The 16,600-nt window shown below is 37.4% G+C and overlaps 1 protein-coding gene across 1 annotated transcript; it reads left to right on the top strand.

Annotated features, from left to right (window-relative positions):
- Positions 1 to 9,560: 9,560 nt before the first annotated feature.
- LOC145787751 (prolyl hydroxylase EGLN3-like) lies at positions 9,561 to 16,600 on the top strand. Its single transcript, XM_082599562.1, has 6 exons — positions 9,561 to 9,839; positions 10,146 to 10,345; positions 11,057 to 11,287; positions 12,314 to 12,433; positions 12,669 to 12,811; positions 13,125 to 16,600. Exons 1-6 carry the CDS (start codon positions 9,587 to 9,589, stop codon positions 13,219 to 13,221), a joined length of 1,044 nt encoding a protein of 347 aa, XP_082455688.1. The 5' UTR covers positions 9,561 to 9,586; the 3' UTR covers positions 13,222 to 16,600.

The raw sequence follows: 16,600 nt of genomic DNA, 5'->3' as shown, positions 1-16,600 counted from the left end.
GCCAAAAGGAAGCAGTGACAGATACGGTTAAACCGTTGGGAAAGCAACTTGGAAATATGCTGCAGCAAGGTAGTAGCATAGATATCTTATGTAAGATATCTATGGTAGTAGGCACGAAGGGCGTAACCGTCGGGCGAAGCCCGAAGGTGTGTTGCAGAAGGCAACACTTCCAGCGGGGGGTTTGGGGGGCCTCCCCCAGAAATTTTTGAAAAACATTTGCAATTTGGTGCGCTCTGAGAGCATTTCCAAAACAAATCAAAAATAAAAATCTGTCAAATTGTGCTTCGCCTATGTCGTGATCATAGCCTACATCCATTTAATGTTTAGAAGTCATGAACAATCTTAATTTTAACGTTGCAGGACCAAAATCCAGTGTTAGACATGGAATAATAGTTGTCTAAATATTTAATTCGTCATGAATGTTCATTCTCAGATATTCAGTTAGGTCTACACTACAAAAACTAACACTTAGGCCTAAACATTACAACTGCAAGCAATTTGTACAAAAAGCTGGATAAGTTTGCCTCCTGCGTATAGAAGCTTAACGAACTAAATATTGCATCCGCACCTGAACGTTCATTGGCGAAGTAACATTATATCAACGCTGTAAAAAGGGCAAAGGCATGACTATGAAAGCTAGTAGGCTAAAATCAAAATACATGGCGAGGAGACATCAAAAAACAGCAACAACTATTTCGGCATTATGATGCTGTGCTCTGTACCGTGACGAGATACCATTCTGACGAGTTAGTCTAGCCGCTCTAGCGAATGTTCGCATTGACGTCACTGGGAAAGCAAAACTAACCATACCATACCATACCAACCATACCATCAGTGATGACGCAGATATTAAAAGGCAAGTGCGATCTCTTTATGTCGCTGCCAATCAGCTTAGGTCCAAGTTTGGAAATTGCTCTACCGAAGTTAAAAATGTAATGTACCAATCATATTGTATGCCAATGTATGGTTCGCAACTATGGTGTAACTATAAAACTTCTACTTTAAATCGCATACGAGTTGCTTACAACGACTCATACAGAATTATCCACAATTTGTCGAGATGCGACAGTGCTAGAGTGTATCAGGTACAGAACGACGTGTTAACATTTGATGCTCTATTAAGAAAAAATTGTTATGCATTTGTAGAACGTTGCAAAAGATCAATTAATCCACTTTTGCGCAATGTTATGTCTTCTGATTATTACTTTAATTCTACATTTTATATTCACTACAACAGTATTTTGTACGTTGTTTGATGTAGCCTGCTTGATGTTGTGTTAGTCTGATATTTTGTGTGATGACTGTTAAAAATTTAAATTCTATGGACTTTGAGTCTGATTGCAAATAAATAAATAAATAACCATAACACATCTGATTGGCTAAGCAGCTGGTGACGTTTTGCAAAACGAGTGAGGATTGGATAAAACGAAGGCGTTTTTTGACATTTTTGAATCTGGGAAAGCAAGTTTGATAGTTGCTTACCTGGAGCCTCAGTGATTGTTTCTGACAGAAGCGTTTGCGTTAATTAGCATTTATAGGTAAGACATGCGGTTTGGTGAAGACTTAGACTACTCATAAGCGTTACGAGTAATTCTAGTCACGAATACAGTAATTTTCAAGTTAAAATAGACGTGATAAAAATAATAAGAAGTTAAACCTAGAATTCAGTCATTATATTTTGCATAGTTTTCGCTCAGGTAAGCACTGCTTTTCTTGCTTTCCCTCATCGATCGTCACTGCCATAACTGATACCTTCCCTAACCCATATATTAAAAAGAATGGCATATTTTGAAATAAAAAAATGATTCCTTGGAAAATAAAACCACAAAATAATAACTGCGCCAAGTAGGTAGGCTATAGCTTAAGTATTTGAACATTAGATTAGAAGTAGCAACTGGCAAACAAATCTGACACTGGTTTTCGTTTTGCCAAGAATACCAGACTTCAGTCGTAAACCGATATTCCGGCTCCTAAATACTCCAAAACTCTGGCTCCTGTACAGCTTTGTTCGGCACCCCTGATTAAGATTTTATTTTTTTAATAAGCGTCTGGCAGGATAACAGTATTGCCAGAGATAAAAATCCTGCAATTTAAAATTGTTTTTTAAAACCTGATGATTAGGGCAAGTTTTTGTTGCACTAAAAACATGAGAAAGTTGCACTTAATTTTAACAAAAGTTGCAGTAAAAAGTTGCATTTATTTATTTACCTTTTTACCATTCATTTACTTCGAAAGACTAGACACAACCTGTTTCCGTTTATGCGGGCTTGGCCAAAAGCCAAGTCATACTTCCACTTCTAATTTAGTTCGGGCGCTGTCGTGCTTGGCTGAGGTTGTTGAACTTCTAGTTTGCAAGCAAACTGTTGCGTCATAGATAACATTGAGATCCAGCTAATCCATCACATAGCTTTTGTTGTGCAAATCAAAGAGAATAGAACCATACTGTACTAGAAACAGTTTTATAGCATGTTTTTTAAATCACTCCTTTACATTTTGCTCAGTACTTGATAAAAGTTGCAGTAAAAAGTTGCATGAAAAATAGAAAAAAGTTGCAATATAAAATTCCTACAAACAGCTTAAAACATCATACTACATAAATTCTGAGTATTTAGGAAGCTGCTGGAAGCTGTAAAAAAAAGTTGCAAAAGTTGCAAAAACTTGCCCTACTGATGATATTTGATCAGATTTTTGAAAATTACAATAGGAGAAGGTTTCCAGGATGGAAGAGGTTTAGCACAGAAGAAATTATGGAGCCAACAAGCTTTTTTTTGTCAAAATACCCACTCCTAATGAAGTTGATAGAATTTTTATTTTGGTTGTAAAATAAAACTTTTTCTTTCTGTGGATGAAGTTAAATTAGTTCGTGCAAAGTTAGGGATTGAGAAATTTTGGATCTGTGCTTACTGCTTAGGGCGTTAGGAAATTTGCTAGTGGGCACATGGCAACATTGCAACACAAAGTTACGTGCAAAAATGCGGATGTGTAATGTAGGACTGTAGGTTTCTTGGTTAGCAGCTGTGATTAGCTGAAATTAATCAAGTCAATTTATTTTGTTTCAAGAGCGCCACATGTAAACAAACAAGCAGTTTAAATAAAAAGTAAAAATAGTGCATTAAAATTTATAGCTGTTAGTTAGATTATAGCGCAAACAAGATGTTAGCTGGTGATTTAGCTGAACTAGCTGTTTTCTGTCCGTCCCGATAGCTCAATTGGTTAGCGCGTCACTTCTGGAACGAAGAAGCTTCAAGATCAAGCGGCGCTGGTTTGACTCTCGGGGTGTGCGCTTGAGCAACGCACGTTAAGGACTGCTCTCCATTCAGCGGCATCTATTGGATGGAATAGTTCCCCGGCAACAAGACTTCAACAATCGGAAACTTCACTCTGTCAATCTCGGTGACCGGGCCTGCGTCAGTGATTCAAAGCCTTTAGGCAGTGGCTATTTGACCGGCGCCGGTCTTTGAATCTGAAACACTATTTGACCGGTCATGACGTCACAATACAGTCACTTTTTTTCTTTTTCTCTTTCAAAGCAAAAGACGAGAAGCAGGTATATAACTTCTAATTCGATCACTTTATTCAACTCGTTACGTGGCGCGTGCGTTACGTCGCAGGCTCATATACTAGAGGGACTGAGTTCGATACTACCCGGAAGCGTTCCTTATTCTATTATTTTTTTTTTTAACTAAATTTTGACCCGAAGTGCATTTTTGTAGTTAATTTTTAATTTGAGTTGTCTACAGCCCAATTTTTTATGTCTTTTCAAATGTGAGTAATAAAGTTAGAGTTTTTTTAATTTGCTGGAATTTGAGAATTTCTCTGGGTAATTTTCCGTTTGGGGCCGTGCTAACGATAGCCTACTACATAATTTTTCATTCAGGCACGTTTTAAACCTTTCAAGGTTTTGCCACCTTTTCCCGTTCATTAACGTGCTGGTAGGTCTATATCGATTTTTGTAGTTAGTATCTTTTTCGTCCCGGACGCGTAAATGACGAAAAATAAAATGTTTGATTGATTGATGTGACCGTGTTTGCCGAACGAAGCATTACATTTTTGCTCTCAACAACAAGTAGTTATATACAATGTTTCTTTTAAAAAAATGGTAATGGCATGTAAATGTAATGCAACTCAAATTAAAAATTGACTACAAAAGTGCACTTCGGGTCAAAATGTAGTTAAAAAATAAAAATAAATAAAAAAAAGGAACGCTGCCGGGTAGTATCGAACTCAGTCTCTCTAGTATAGGAGCCTGCGACGTAACGCACGCGCCACGTAACGAGTTGTATAAAGTGATCGAATTAGAAGTTATATACGTGCCTCTCGTCTTTTGCTTTGAAAGAGAAAAAGAAAAAAAGTGACTGTATAATGACGTCATGACGGTCAAATAGTGTTTCAGATTCAAAGACCGGCGCCGGTCAAATAGCCACTGCCTTACAAGTATGCGAAACTGCCAGGATTAAGCTCTGCAAGAAGCTTTCCTAGTCCGAGGATAAAGATCCAATCAATCAAACTGACTTAGTGATCTCATAAGGTATCGGTATTTAATTTCACTTCCTGTCTCTTTTGCTATAATTAAAAAAAAATTAAGTGTAATCTTTGACAAAAATAAATCATTAGTGGATTCATACAACTCCTGCTTTTTTCAGAATAAAAAAAGAGCCTAAATCTGATGAGTATCCACTAAGGTGGTCCTTATTTGAGGGTAAATTTTTTTTTTGTAAAAGTTTCAGGTCTGACCATGCCAAAATGTTCTCATCGGCTTAAAAACACTCTGTGTAAAATATGAAAAAAATATACATATATATATCTAGAGGTTGCCCAGAGCCGTTGAAATTTGGAATTTATAGCGAAAAATGTGCATATATATACTAGATTTCAAAGAAATAAAGCGCAAGTGTTTTTTACATCATTCCATGATTGTATAGCAGTCATCAGTCTATGCTATCTGTGCTAACGATGAACGGCAAGTAGGAAAGTCTTGGAAATGAGTATGCCAGGCTAGTCACATGACCTGTTCTGATTCAACATGTTGAACTTTAGCATCTCTTTATTTACTGTGAGGAGGCCAAGCTAACTGCTTGGCGAAGGACCATTAATAAATTGATGCTTTAAAGTCCTAGCGTCATAGATTTTCATCAGAAGTACATCAACCATCACAGAGTAACACAAAATATTTATATATTTATTGACTATACAGTGTTCAACAAGTTTTTGTTCAGTTTAGAAATCGTACTGATAACACAGCAAATTATATAGTTATATACCGATATTCTATATTTCCAATACCCTTAATTTAGGATATTATACTGTACAATGTCCATGTCCTTAGTTAGAAAGTATATTCAATATGCCAACCAAGAGTGCCATGGTGACCATTGACCAACCAATCATTGTTGCATTAAGGTCTGTTTTGAGGGTTTGTGGATATTTCTTGCGGTGATCACAAACGACTTAGAGGAGGAATTGTAATGTTCTTCATCTTTTGTCCAACATCCAGAGAAATCTTACACAAGAGCTACTCCTCTTTCAGCATGTTTGTTTGTAACAGTCAGAGACTTTACAGTTGCTTTAACGGTTTGAAAATTACCATCTTTCTCCCACTCTGTTGCTGGATGTTGAAAGAAGAGTCTGGAATGTTCAGTTTATTGAAGAGTGACCATGTGCTACTGTTACATTGTGTTAGTTGTGAAGAATGATCATAACATTTTTCCTTCAAGGTTACCCAATACTAATGTAGGCCTGTTTTACTAGGCCTTCTCCGGCATTGCTGGACATTGCTTGCACCATCTCATCTATCAGATCTGTTGGAATGTCATCATCAAACAGGGAAAGACCCACTAACTCTTCCGATAAATACCGCAAATGGGCAGCCATTTTCTTAGCCGTCACCATTGAAGTGCCTTTATTGATGCACTTATAATCAACCAAGCTCTTCAAAACACACAGGGCACTGTTGGGAGCTTAACGGCAAGTGGAGCAAGAATCCAGGCTTTTACGTAGATTCTTCATTCTTACAGTAGTTCATGCATTCTTACAATAGTTTTTGACTTTTTGTAAACCTGCATCTTGCTCAGCGGCTTCAATAAGTTCACCCATGCGAGATGACGCAACACACTTGACGATTGATGAGATTGACGAAACTATGTTATAACTTATGAGCTATATATTGGGCTTGGCACTATATAATATGTTATCAGCAATATGTTAAGTTAAACATTGAACAACAATCCGCTGTTTCAAAAGAATTAAGTAGGAGATAGCCAACATAGCCTTATTAAAAGGTTTAAGTCATTGATATGATATTTTTTAGTTAAGAAACCAAATCTTTGTGCAATGTCCTTTGCAATTTCAAACGACGCACCAGTGCGTTGCAACTTACAGTTGGAGAATCACTGTAGGTTAATGCCGAAACAAAGCACAAACAATTTTTAAATTTTGCAATTTATCAATCATGCTGAAAACTGGGAAACTTTCAAGGACCCCTTGAAATCGCTTCACGGACCCCCGGTTGAGAACCACTGATCTAGAAGGTACACTTTTTTTTCGACTTTTAGACACACTTGCCATTATTTTCTACTTAGCTTAACAATCTGTTTAAAAAATAAGAAAGCATTGTTAGAAATTCATTTATGAAAAATAATGGTGTAAATTAAATATGATGAACCGAACAACATTCCGTCTATTGGGGTGGTGTATGGTGATTTTTCATTGGTCTTGGGCAACCTCTAAACATCAATATTTTTTAAAAATATTTCACACACAGTGTTTTTGTGCCTAGTAGCACATTTTAGCAGGGTCAGACGTTGAACTTTCCAAAATTGAAAAATAAGGACCACCCTAGTATCCACTCTCATGCTGATGGAAGTGTCGCATTATGAGTTGAAATAGTAAGCAGGGAAGATTATATTAGAAAAATGAGCCTAAAAGGATGAGTAGACAGGTTGGATGCAACCTAGTTCGTACCATAAACAGTTCGTACCGTCAGTTCGTACCTTGAAAAGATCGAGAAAAAAAATTAAAAAAAGCCGAAGTTGCTGATCGCAGTTTCCGCAATCATTTAAAAATTTTCCCCCTGAAAAGATCGAGAGAAAAAATAGCTCAAAACCGAAGTCCGCTGATCGCAGTTTCCGCAAACATTTTTCCGCAGTTTCCGCTAACCCTAACCATAGATTAATCTATGCTCTAACCCTAACCCTCGCTGATCGCAGTTTCCGCAAAAATTTTTCCGCAGTTTCCGTTACCCCTTACCCTAATTCTAACCATAAAGTAATCTATGCTCTAACCCTAACCCTCGCTGATCGCAGTTTCCGCAAACATTTTTCCGCAGTTTCCGCTAACTTTTTACCATAACCATAGAGTAATATATGCTCTAACGCTCACTGATCGCAGTTTCTGCAAACATTTTTCTGCAGTTTCCGCTAACCGCAGTTTCCGCTTACCCTAACTATAACCATAGAGTAATCTATGCTCTAACCATAACCCTCGCTGATCGCAGTTTCCGCAAACATTTTCCCGCAGTTTCCGCTAACTTTTACCCTAACCATAGAGTTATCTATGCTCTAACTCTCGCTGATCACAGTTTCCGCAAACATTTTTCCGCAGTTTCCACTTACCCTAACTATAACCATAGAGTAATCTATGCTCTAACCCTCGCTGATCGCAGTTTCCACAAATATTTTTCCGCAGTTTTGCAATTTCCGCTAACCGCAGTTTCCGCTAACCCTAACCTTCGAGTTTGTTTCAAATTGTTTGGGGAAATTCCGATCAGAGACTTCGGCTTTGTGCTATTAAACTGCGATCAGCGACTTCGGCTTTTTTTAATTTTTTCTCTCGATCTTTTCAGGGTACGAACTGACTGTACGAATGGTTCAAGGTACGAACTAGGTTGCACCCAGACAGGTTAAAGGTAGTTCCTTACCTTTAACTGAGTGTTAAGGAAAAATTAGATTAGGTGGCTTTGTACTGGCGTGTCCTTGTATTACGTATGACATGTGAGCACGGATGCAACCTACCGTAATTCGTACCATGAACAATTTGTACCGACAGTTCGTACCTTGAAAAGATCGAAAGAAACAATTAAAAAAAGCCGAAGTCGCTGATCGCAGTTTTTGCAAACATTTTAAAATCTCCGCAAACAAACAAAAACTCTTAGGATCATTACCAGAAATTTTAAAATGTTTGCGGAAACTCCGATCAACCCTAACTCCTAACCCTTTTAAAATGTTTGCGGAAACTCCGATCAACTCTAACCCTTTTAAAATGTTTGTGGAGACTGCGATCAGCGACTTCGGCAAACTCTCAAGATCATTACCGGAAATTTTAAAATGTTTGCGAATACTGCGGAAAAACAGAAACTGCGATCAGCGACTTCGGCTTTGTTCTATTTTTTCTCTCGATCTTTTCAGTTTGTTTGTTTGCGGAAACACCCTAAACCATATATAACCCTTTTAAATTGTTTGCGGAAACTCTGATCAACCCTAACCCCTTTAAAATGTTTGCGGAAACTGCGATCAGCGGCAATCGAAAGCATTTTTAAGGTTGCTACCGACTTTGAAAGCTGCACATAATACCCACATGGGTCATTCCCTGTCAACTCAACAGGGTGTGCAAGCTCGATCCTCTTAGATTTTCTTAAAATTCACACTAAAGTTTCATATTGATGTATAATGAACACAAAAAAAATTTCAGCTCATTATCTCAAGACGTGAAATTATTGAAGTTTGGAGGGTGTAAAGATGGTTCGGGCTTCATCTTTGCACCCTCCAAACTTCAATAATTTCACATTTGTTTGGTGTCAGTCTCATGGGGGTTAATTATCAACTAGTATAGATTAATGATATGCAAAATAGTAGTTCTGTAACTATTGGTTTGGGAGATAGCGGACATCAAAAATTGATAAAAAATTTTCAAATGTAAAAAATTTCAATTTTTGAAAGGTTCTATATCTAAAACTAATTGAAAATTAGCAATTTCGGTGGTAGATATTAAAACTAGGGCTGCTTCTTAATCAGAATACCAAATTTCAGCTTTGTAAATGCTTTAGATTAAAAGTTATGAAGACCCAAACACGGAGGAAAATTTACATGCGAAGGCATTTTGAGGGACCTTGGTGACTTTGAAGGTCTATAATTTCTAAACGTCTTGAGATAATGAGCTGAAATTTTTTTTGTGTTCATTATACATCAATATGAAACTTTAGTGTAAATTTCAAGAAAATCTAAGAGGATCGAGCTTGCACACCCTGTTGAGTTGACATGGAATGACCCATTTGTGTATTATGTGCAGCTTTCAAAGTCGGTAGCAACCTTAAAAATGCTTTCAATTGCCCTAAAAATTTGACAGGATTATTTTTTCAGGTATTGACACGATACAAGAGGGTGCCCCATTGAATTAAAAAAAAAATCAATTTATGAATCACCCTAATAGATAGATATATAATTTATTCTGTAATTTTATAATATGTTTAATGTTTAAATCAAATATAGTTATTACTATCTGAAGCCTTTACAAATTGTTTCACCTAACGGATCATCTAATGTTTATATATGTATAGATAGATTTATTATTTTATTCTGTAATTGTTGCAAGAATGTCTTCAGTTTCTGTTGGTGACAGTTGTCGTGTATGTGGTGAAATAAGTAACCTTTCACGGTGTTCTCGTTGCCACAAAGTGACTTACTGTAGCAAAGCACATCAAACTAAAGATTGGAAAGTTCACAAGAAAACTTGCCAGCCAGTTGAGATTGTGAAAAACGTCAAGAACATGAACCTGAGGGATGTTTCTCACAACGCAAGTTCCTCAAGTACTTCTAAAGAAGTTGAAGTTTCAAATCCATCACCTTGTAAGCCAAAATTAACGTATATAATTCAAATTAGCTCCACTTAAGAACTTGAATGCTTTTAGAACACTGCGGTTTAGGCTAATATTGTATTGTTGTAAATTGTTAAGTCTTTTGAAAGTTTACCAAGAGTGCTTTTTTCTTTTTGCGCTACTTTGTAAATCTTTTTGGTTAATTGAATATTTTTCTTAACATTGTCTGATTCACAAAGTAATCTATTTTATGTGTCAGAGAAAAATTTAAATGTGTCTTTTCTAAATTAATAATAAAAGTTAAACTTCCAAATTACGGTATCATTGTTTCAACCAGCAAATGGAACAGGAGAGCAAAATCGAAAACTGATACAACAACACCAATGGTCAGCTTCCAATTCTGTTAAGTTAGAAAGTTATTTACCAGAAGATGTCACAGGAGCTGACAACAAACGAGCAGCTACTGTGTGCAATGCTTTGCAAAAAGATGGACTGATCACACTCAATAATTTTTTGCCCAAGGAACAAGCCGAAGAGGTACTTCACAAGTTTGTTTCCATTTGCCAGTGTTAATGATTATGGTTTACTTTGATAGTGCAACCCTTTCTCGAGTTTGTACCACTTTTAACTTTTTAAAAATATATTTAGTTACCGTACCCCCAACTGGTATTTTAGAATCTAAGTTTGGGTATTTGTCATGTACTGTAGTCTAATTTTCTATATTAATACATTCACCTCAGAAGCAAGTTACTTCTACAAATATGGAAGCTACTGTTTTTTCACATTCGATTACATTTTGCTTTCTGGTAACATTTTTAGTACATTCTGGAACTTGTACCACAATGTGTGCCACAAAAATAATAGATTGTATTTATTGGCCGATTGAACAAACCTTTTGTTGTGTGGCGGAAGCCAAAGTTTTTTTTAATTGAAATAGATAGATACATTTTTTTAGGAAAGTTGTTTATTAACTTTTACCCAATACAAAAGTAAAATACCAATACTTCGTAATGAGACTGGGCGGCTTCTACATCATGCTGGGTAGTGTAGTGGCATTGAATAACAATGAGTATCTTATCTGTGGAAACTAAAAAGGTTTGTTGACTGCTGAAGTTGAAAACTAACTTGTAAATATTTCACCAAAGTTTCACACCGAAGTTCAGATGGTCTTTAATTTTACTAGCCTATTAATTATACTTCTCAAATATTTTTCAAACCTCTGTGAAATGATGGCTGGACTTGTTACAGGTGCGGACAGCAATTATGTCAATATACGCAGTTCCTGAAAACTTTATTGATGGAGAAATTGTGAAGCAAGGAAGTAATTTAGGTCCTGAAAGGGTCCGTGGTGATCGTATTCGGTGGATTGACGAAAACTATACAGGATGCAAAGCGCTTCGAATCATGTGCAAAAAAATCGACAAACTTGTGCAATTGTGTGGCAAATTGTCGTCATGGAACATTGAATCGAGAACAAAGGTATTGATTGATTGATTGAATCTTTATCCTTGGACTGGGAAAGCTTCTTGCAGAGCTTAATCCTGGCAGTTTCGCATACTTGTAGAGGCTTTGAATCACTGACACAGGCCCGGTCACCGAGATTGACAGAGTGAAGTTTCCGATTGTTGAAGTCTTGTTGCCGGGGAATTATTCCATCCATTAGATGCCAGTGAATGGAGAGCAGTCCTAAATGTGCGTTGCTCAAGCGCACACCTCGAGAGTCGAACCAGTGCCGCTTGATCTTGAAGCTTGTTCGTTCCAGAAGTCACGCGCTAACCAACTGAGCTATCTGGGCTGAGTATTGATGGTGTTTTGCTTCATATTTAAGCACAAGCAGTCACACAATACCAAGCAGCAACATAGCGCAAATCATGTTAAAAAATAAACTGGAACATGTATTACTCGTCTTACATTTAGGGATGGTAAAAAGATAGACCCTCAGCCCCAAAGACTCATACGACGAAGAAGAAGTCTTTTTTAAGCACTCTTTGACGTTTGGCGTAATTTGAACAGGTTTACACGAGCTTTTGAAAATATTACCCAAACCAAAACGTTTTATGTTCTGCTTTTTGTTAACGGGAAGAGGACGCTCTCCTATGCAGACTGGCTTGACTATAAAATAGCATGATTTTATATGGCTTCGTATAAAACAATCAGGTTATTTAATATTTGAGATTGTATCGTTTTAAATCTATTGCTCGACCAACGCTTGTCTTCTACCCAAGACTTTGAAGTCAACCCCGGCTTTTAATTCAATGATAGGTGCGTTGCCAAGTTACACTTTAAAGGGAAAAAGCAAGAATATCATGAAACTCAAAATCCAAACAAACTTGAGCTATGCATCAGTACCACTCTGACTTTTAATGTTTAATTTTATACTGCACTACTATACTTTGCTATTAGCACAAGGCTTGAGCACTCACTAGACCAGAAATTTTCCATGATTAGATTCTTCTGGTCTAACGTCGAAATAAGAAGTTAGTGATCACGATGTGTCTTTTCCAGCCGATGGTCGCGTGTTACCCCGGCGACGGAGCATGTTATAAACGTCACGTCGACAATCCTGCCGGTGATGGCCGCCGTATTACGTGTCTTTACTACATCAATAAAAACTGGAATGCAGAGGTAGCTAGCAATTTCTTGGGAGCTTTGAAAGCTTGAAACAGTTTGTTAGTGAGACTGTGGTACCATATTAAAAGAAAATATTACATTTTTTGTATGTTATAATAAGCTAAACGTTAAGTATATTTTGAGATGGACGGCGTTACATTAGGAATCTTTAGAGCATTCACACAGTAAAAAATGCAACTTTTGCGGCTCGGTTGCTTGTTAGATGAACCTCTCTCTGCTTTGTTTTCAGGTTGATGGTGGCAGCTTGTGCATATACCCACAACTCAAAGGCAGAAACGTGAAAGTTCAATGTGAGCCGGTGTTCAATAGACTTTGTATTTTCCTTTCTGATTCACGAAATCCGCACGAGGTGTTACCAACTTACAAGCAACGGTAAGTCTTAATTTTCAGTCAACCGTCTTTGTCAGCAGCACTTCAACAGCAACTTTGTGTACTGCTTATGTTTATCCGCATTCGCAGGCTTGGCACTTGTTTCGATAAAGTTTGTGAACATTATGTGTAGAGTTTAAGATTCAAGCTTTAACAAAAGATACACAACATATTCATTGTATTTTTGTTACAAGAATTCCACATATTTCGAGCCCGTACTGCATAACGTTCAGATTAGCCAGATAAATGTAATAGCCCCAAAAATCTCCAACAATTATATTCAAGGTTCTGCAGCAAACATGATTTTCGTTCTCAGATTTGCCGTCACCTGTTGGTATTTCGACCGTGACGAACGCCAGAGAGCGCTCCAGCAGTGGGCCGACAAAGCCAAATCCAGTGTGACAACATCGTGATAGCCAAGTTATGCTCTTAATTTTTTGACAAAATTTCTTATTTTTGTTGCCACAAATGAGGTTTTGTTGGTTGTGTAATTTTTGTTAAGCAAATGTGCTATCGTCATATTGTTCCACCAATGCAATAGTCACTTGTTGATATTTTGTTCAAGCGTTGCAAATCTAGTCTTTGCCCATAGATCAGTATGCCACAGATTGTTATTTATCTGCGCTCACTTAACAGACTGTACGTACCCGCTTGCTTTCAACTTGCATAGTCCTTTAATGTGTCATCATGATCTTTCACCTCATGGAGCCGATATGCGTTGCCTTGTCCGAATTTGTATAACGTCACTTTATTTTGCTCATTCGCACTGCATGCAATTGTGAAGTTACGTCGCTATGACGTGTAGGGAACTTTGTGGTGTTGAGAAGGAGCGATCTTCCTGGCATCAGCACTACCTGACTACTCACTATAGAACAGCGAGTATTGTGTTTTGCTAACGATACCGGTGTAGCCTCCACACTAGCCAGTAGCCATACTATCCTTGGCGACAGTTAGTTCAGTTGTTTTCTTTCCACAAACGTAAGGTCCAATTGACTGACTAAAGCAGCGGTTGAGAACGATGTGGCATGAATTAGTGGTGCGATACTGATGAGCCCAGCCTCATGGACCGAGAAACGCGAACTCTGTAGACTGTAGTGTCAAATTTTGAGTCACAATTTTTCAATTAAGATGTAAAATCATATCTCAAATGTGAACTTTTCGAGGTTATCTGAGGCTTGAACCGCCCATGCCCTCTGTTCAGTCTGTAAAGCAGTTTTTTATACTGTATTGGTTCCGGTACAAGTGGCCCTGTCCCTGCTTTATAGTTTTATGACTAGTACCAATAGAACTAAGGATGTGCCGATTAATCGGAATCGGCAGGTATCGGCATCGGAAAAAATTGCCGATTTTTTCCGATTCTTTATCAAAGTTTCCTAATCAAAAGTAGCGCAAGCGCGTGGAAATACCGATCAAAGAACGGCTTCTTTGAACAACCGCATTAGCGTCAACTAGCATTCGGAGAGCGGTAGTCTAAAACTCTAAATTATGACGATTGTCCGCCATTTTGTAAACTCTTGTTTAGTAGGCACGAGATCAAAATACTTTCTTTCTTTGAAATGACGAAAAACGTTCAAAGAGAAAATCAGACCAGATAAAATATAAAAGTTGAATGATTACACAGCGGTTAGAAGTTAAAGGAAAAATGGATTATTACGTAATAGTTATTGGCTTGCAGTATGCGAGGCGCTAAAAGCAAGTTAAGAGAAAAAGCGAGGGAGTATAAACTGCAAAGAAAATGAGAACAACTGTCTGAAAGATTCAAAACGCTTTTTAAAAAAACAAAGGGCGTCAATGGAAAACAACGTGTGAAGTAGCAAGTTATATCTTTTCAGACGCTAAATTGCAGTGAATTAATCTTGTCACTTAGTAAACACGTGAAAAAAGATTACCTCGTTTGCGCAATAATCACTCGATTGTTTGTTCAACGCATGAAACGGACTATGTTACAGCCAAATGCTGTCCCAGCTCTAGTCGGCAAAATTAGGGAGCTTTCATTGATCTGTAGAATATACCTTAATGCAGACATTTTTAGCGCAGCAAGAAGAGAAATGATTTGGTGGAAAGCAAACAATACTATGTTTCCTGAGCTGAGCAAAATTGCAAATAAATTGCTTTCGTCACCACCATCGAAAGCGAACGAATTTTTAGCACAAGTGGCAATATTTTTACGCCTCAACGGAACAGATTTACTACAGCAACTGGAGAAAAGTTGATGATATTGCATTTTAATTTACGTGCCTTTAATTTTGAATATTAAAAAGCGGAAATGTTCTTTGAAATTATTGTTTAATCGTTGTAAAATTCGTAGTCACTGAAAGTTGCTTAATGTTAATTTACTAAGCAGAGAGAAGACACTTCCAAGTATAGGCCTATTACGCTTAATGCGTTCAACAAACAATCGTGTGATTGCGCAAACGTAATCAAACCAGCTACCCGGTAATCTTCACGTGTTTGCTAAGCAACAAGATTGGCTGCAACTCTGCATTCGAAAACAATACTAATTTCTTCACAAGATGTTTTGCTTTTTTCGCCTATTGATGCACTTTGAATGCAAGGCTGGTGTGTTAGTTTTTTAAAGGTTTTTGTATATTCAATACCGCTGCGTTCATTTTCTTTTACACTCTAGTCTTTTTCTCTTGTTTCTGGCACCTTCTTGAATTCTGCGAGAAAAATACTGCAAACCGCACAAGATATTATTTTGCACACTGCATTAAGCTACGTTTATTTTGCACTCTGTGAGCAATGGCGATTTTTCACTGATTTCCGCAACAAATAAAACGCGTGTCATCACCACTTTGTAGCGCGCAAGAAGCGAAGAACTACCATAAAAAATCACGCTCTAGAGCAGGCGACAAAGTGAACGCTTTTAGACATTTCAAAGGCAGCAACTTGTAACAAAATCGCAACCACTTGTAGAGCGCCAACTAAAAGCAGCTTTAATCATTTAACCAAAGAATCGGCATCGGCAAAAATTCTGTAATCGGCACATCCCTAAATAGAACATCATCAAAGGTGTGAAAAGGCAGTATGCTGTAGTTGGAATGTAGCGCTGCTGATGTATTATATATTTTTGGCCATTGAATTTTATCCACATTGCGCCTATTGTGACCAGATAAGGTCGAAATAAACTTTTACGTCTTCATTTTTTTTAGTAACTTTCTAATACGCATATCATGTACTATTTAATAACCTCGCTGGGCGTAGGTTATTAGGTACTGGGCGTAGTTGTTACGCTGGTGGTAGCTAATAGGGAGCGCTCGGCCGTCTGCTTTGGGCTATGAGAAACACCAAAAAAAGGAGATTTTTCACCCTGACTGAGTTGTTACAATCGACTATTAATAAATTCTCTAGGCATTGTGGGGAAAGCGCCTTTCAGTGAGAAAGGATCCGGTTCCCTGGATTAATATTTCAATACGTGAGGCTGCAATATATATATATACTGTATAAATATATGAAGAAACTTTGCGTCTGCACAATAGGCAACCTTATCCAGTTATAAATTTATTGTGCAGTAACAAATGTTTGTTATTGATTAGCTTTTGCATTGGCTGAAAACCGCACATTGTAAGCTGTTTGCATATGAGGACAATCAGTCTGCATGATCATTTGTTTTTTGAAGGCCATGATAGTGGGAATTCGGAAAGCTCTTTGTATGCTAAACTTTTAATGAACTCCTCAAGCGTGTGCTTCTGCCAATGCGTGTTCTCTTATTTTGTAAATTGAGTTTATGAATTTTTTGATGTTACTACTTGACTGACACTATTTGTTAAATATATTAAATAAAAACCATTG

Source organism: Aplidium turbinatum, chromosome 18 (assembly GCF_918807975.1).
Source record: "Aplidium turbinatum chromosome 18, kaAplTurb1.1, whole genome shotgun sequence".
Lineage (NCBI taxonomy): Eukaryota > Metazoa > Chordata > Ascidiacea > Aplousobranchia > Polyclinidae > Aplidium > Aplidium turbinatum.
The sequence above is the reverse complement of the archived record's forward strand: the minus strand, read 5'-3'. Positions and strand labels throughout refer to the sequence as shown.

Coding starts and splice junctions, on each gene's coding strand:
- LOC145787751 (XM_082599562.1), top strand. CDS start 9,587: ATGTCTTCAGTTTCTGTTGGTGACAGTTGTCGTGTATGTGGTGAAATA. Junction 11,288..12,313: donor ACATTGAATCGAGAACAAAG/GTATTGATTGAT, acceptor TGTCTTTTCCAG/CCGATGGTCGCGTGTTACCC. Junction 12,812..13,124: donor TTACCAACTTACAAGCAACG/GTAAGTCTTAAT, acceptor TTTCGTTCTCAG/ATTTGCCGTCACCTGTTGGT.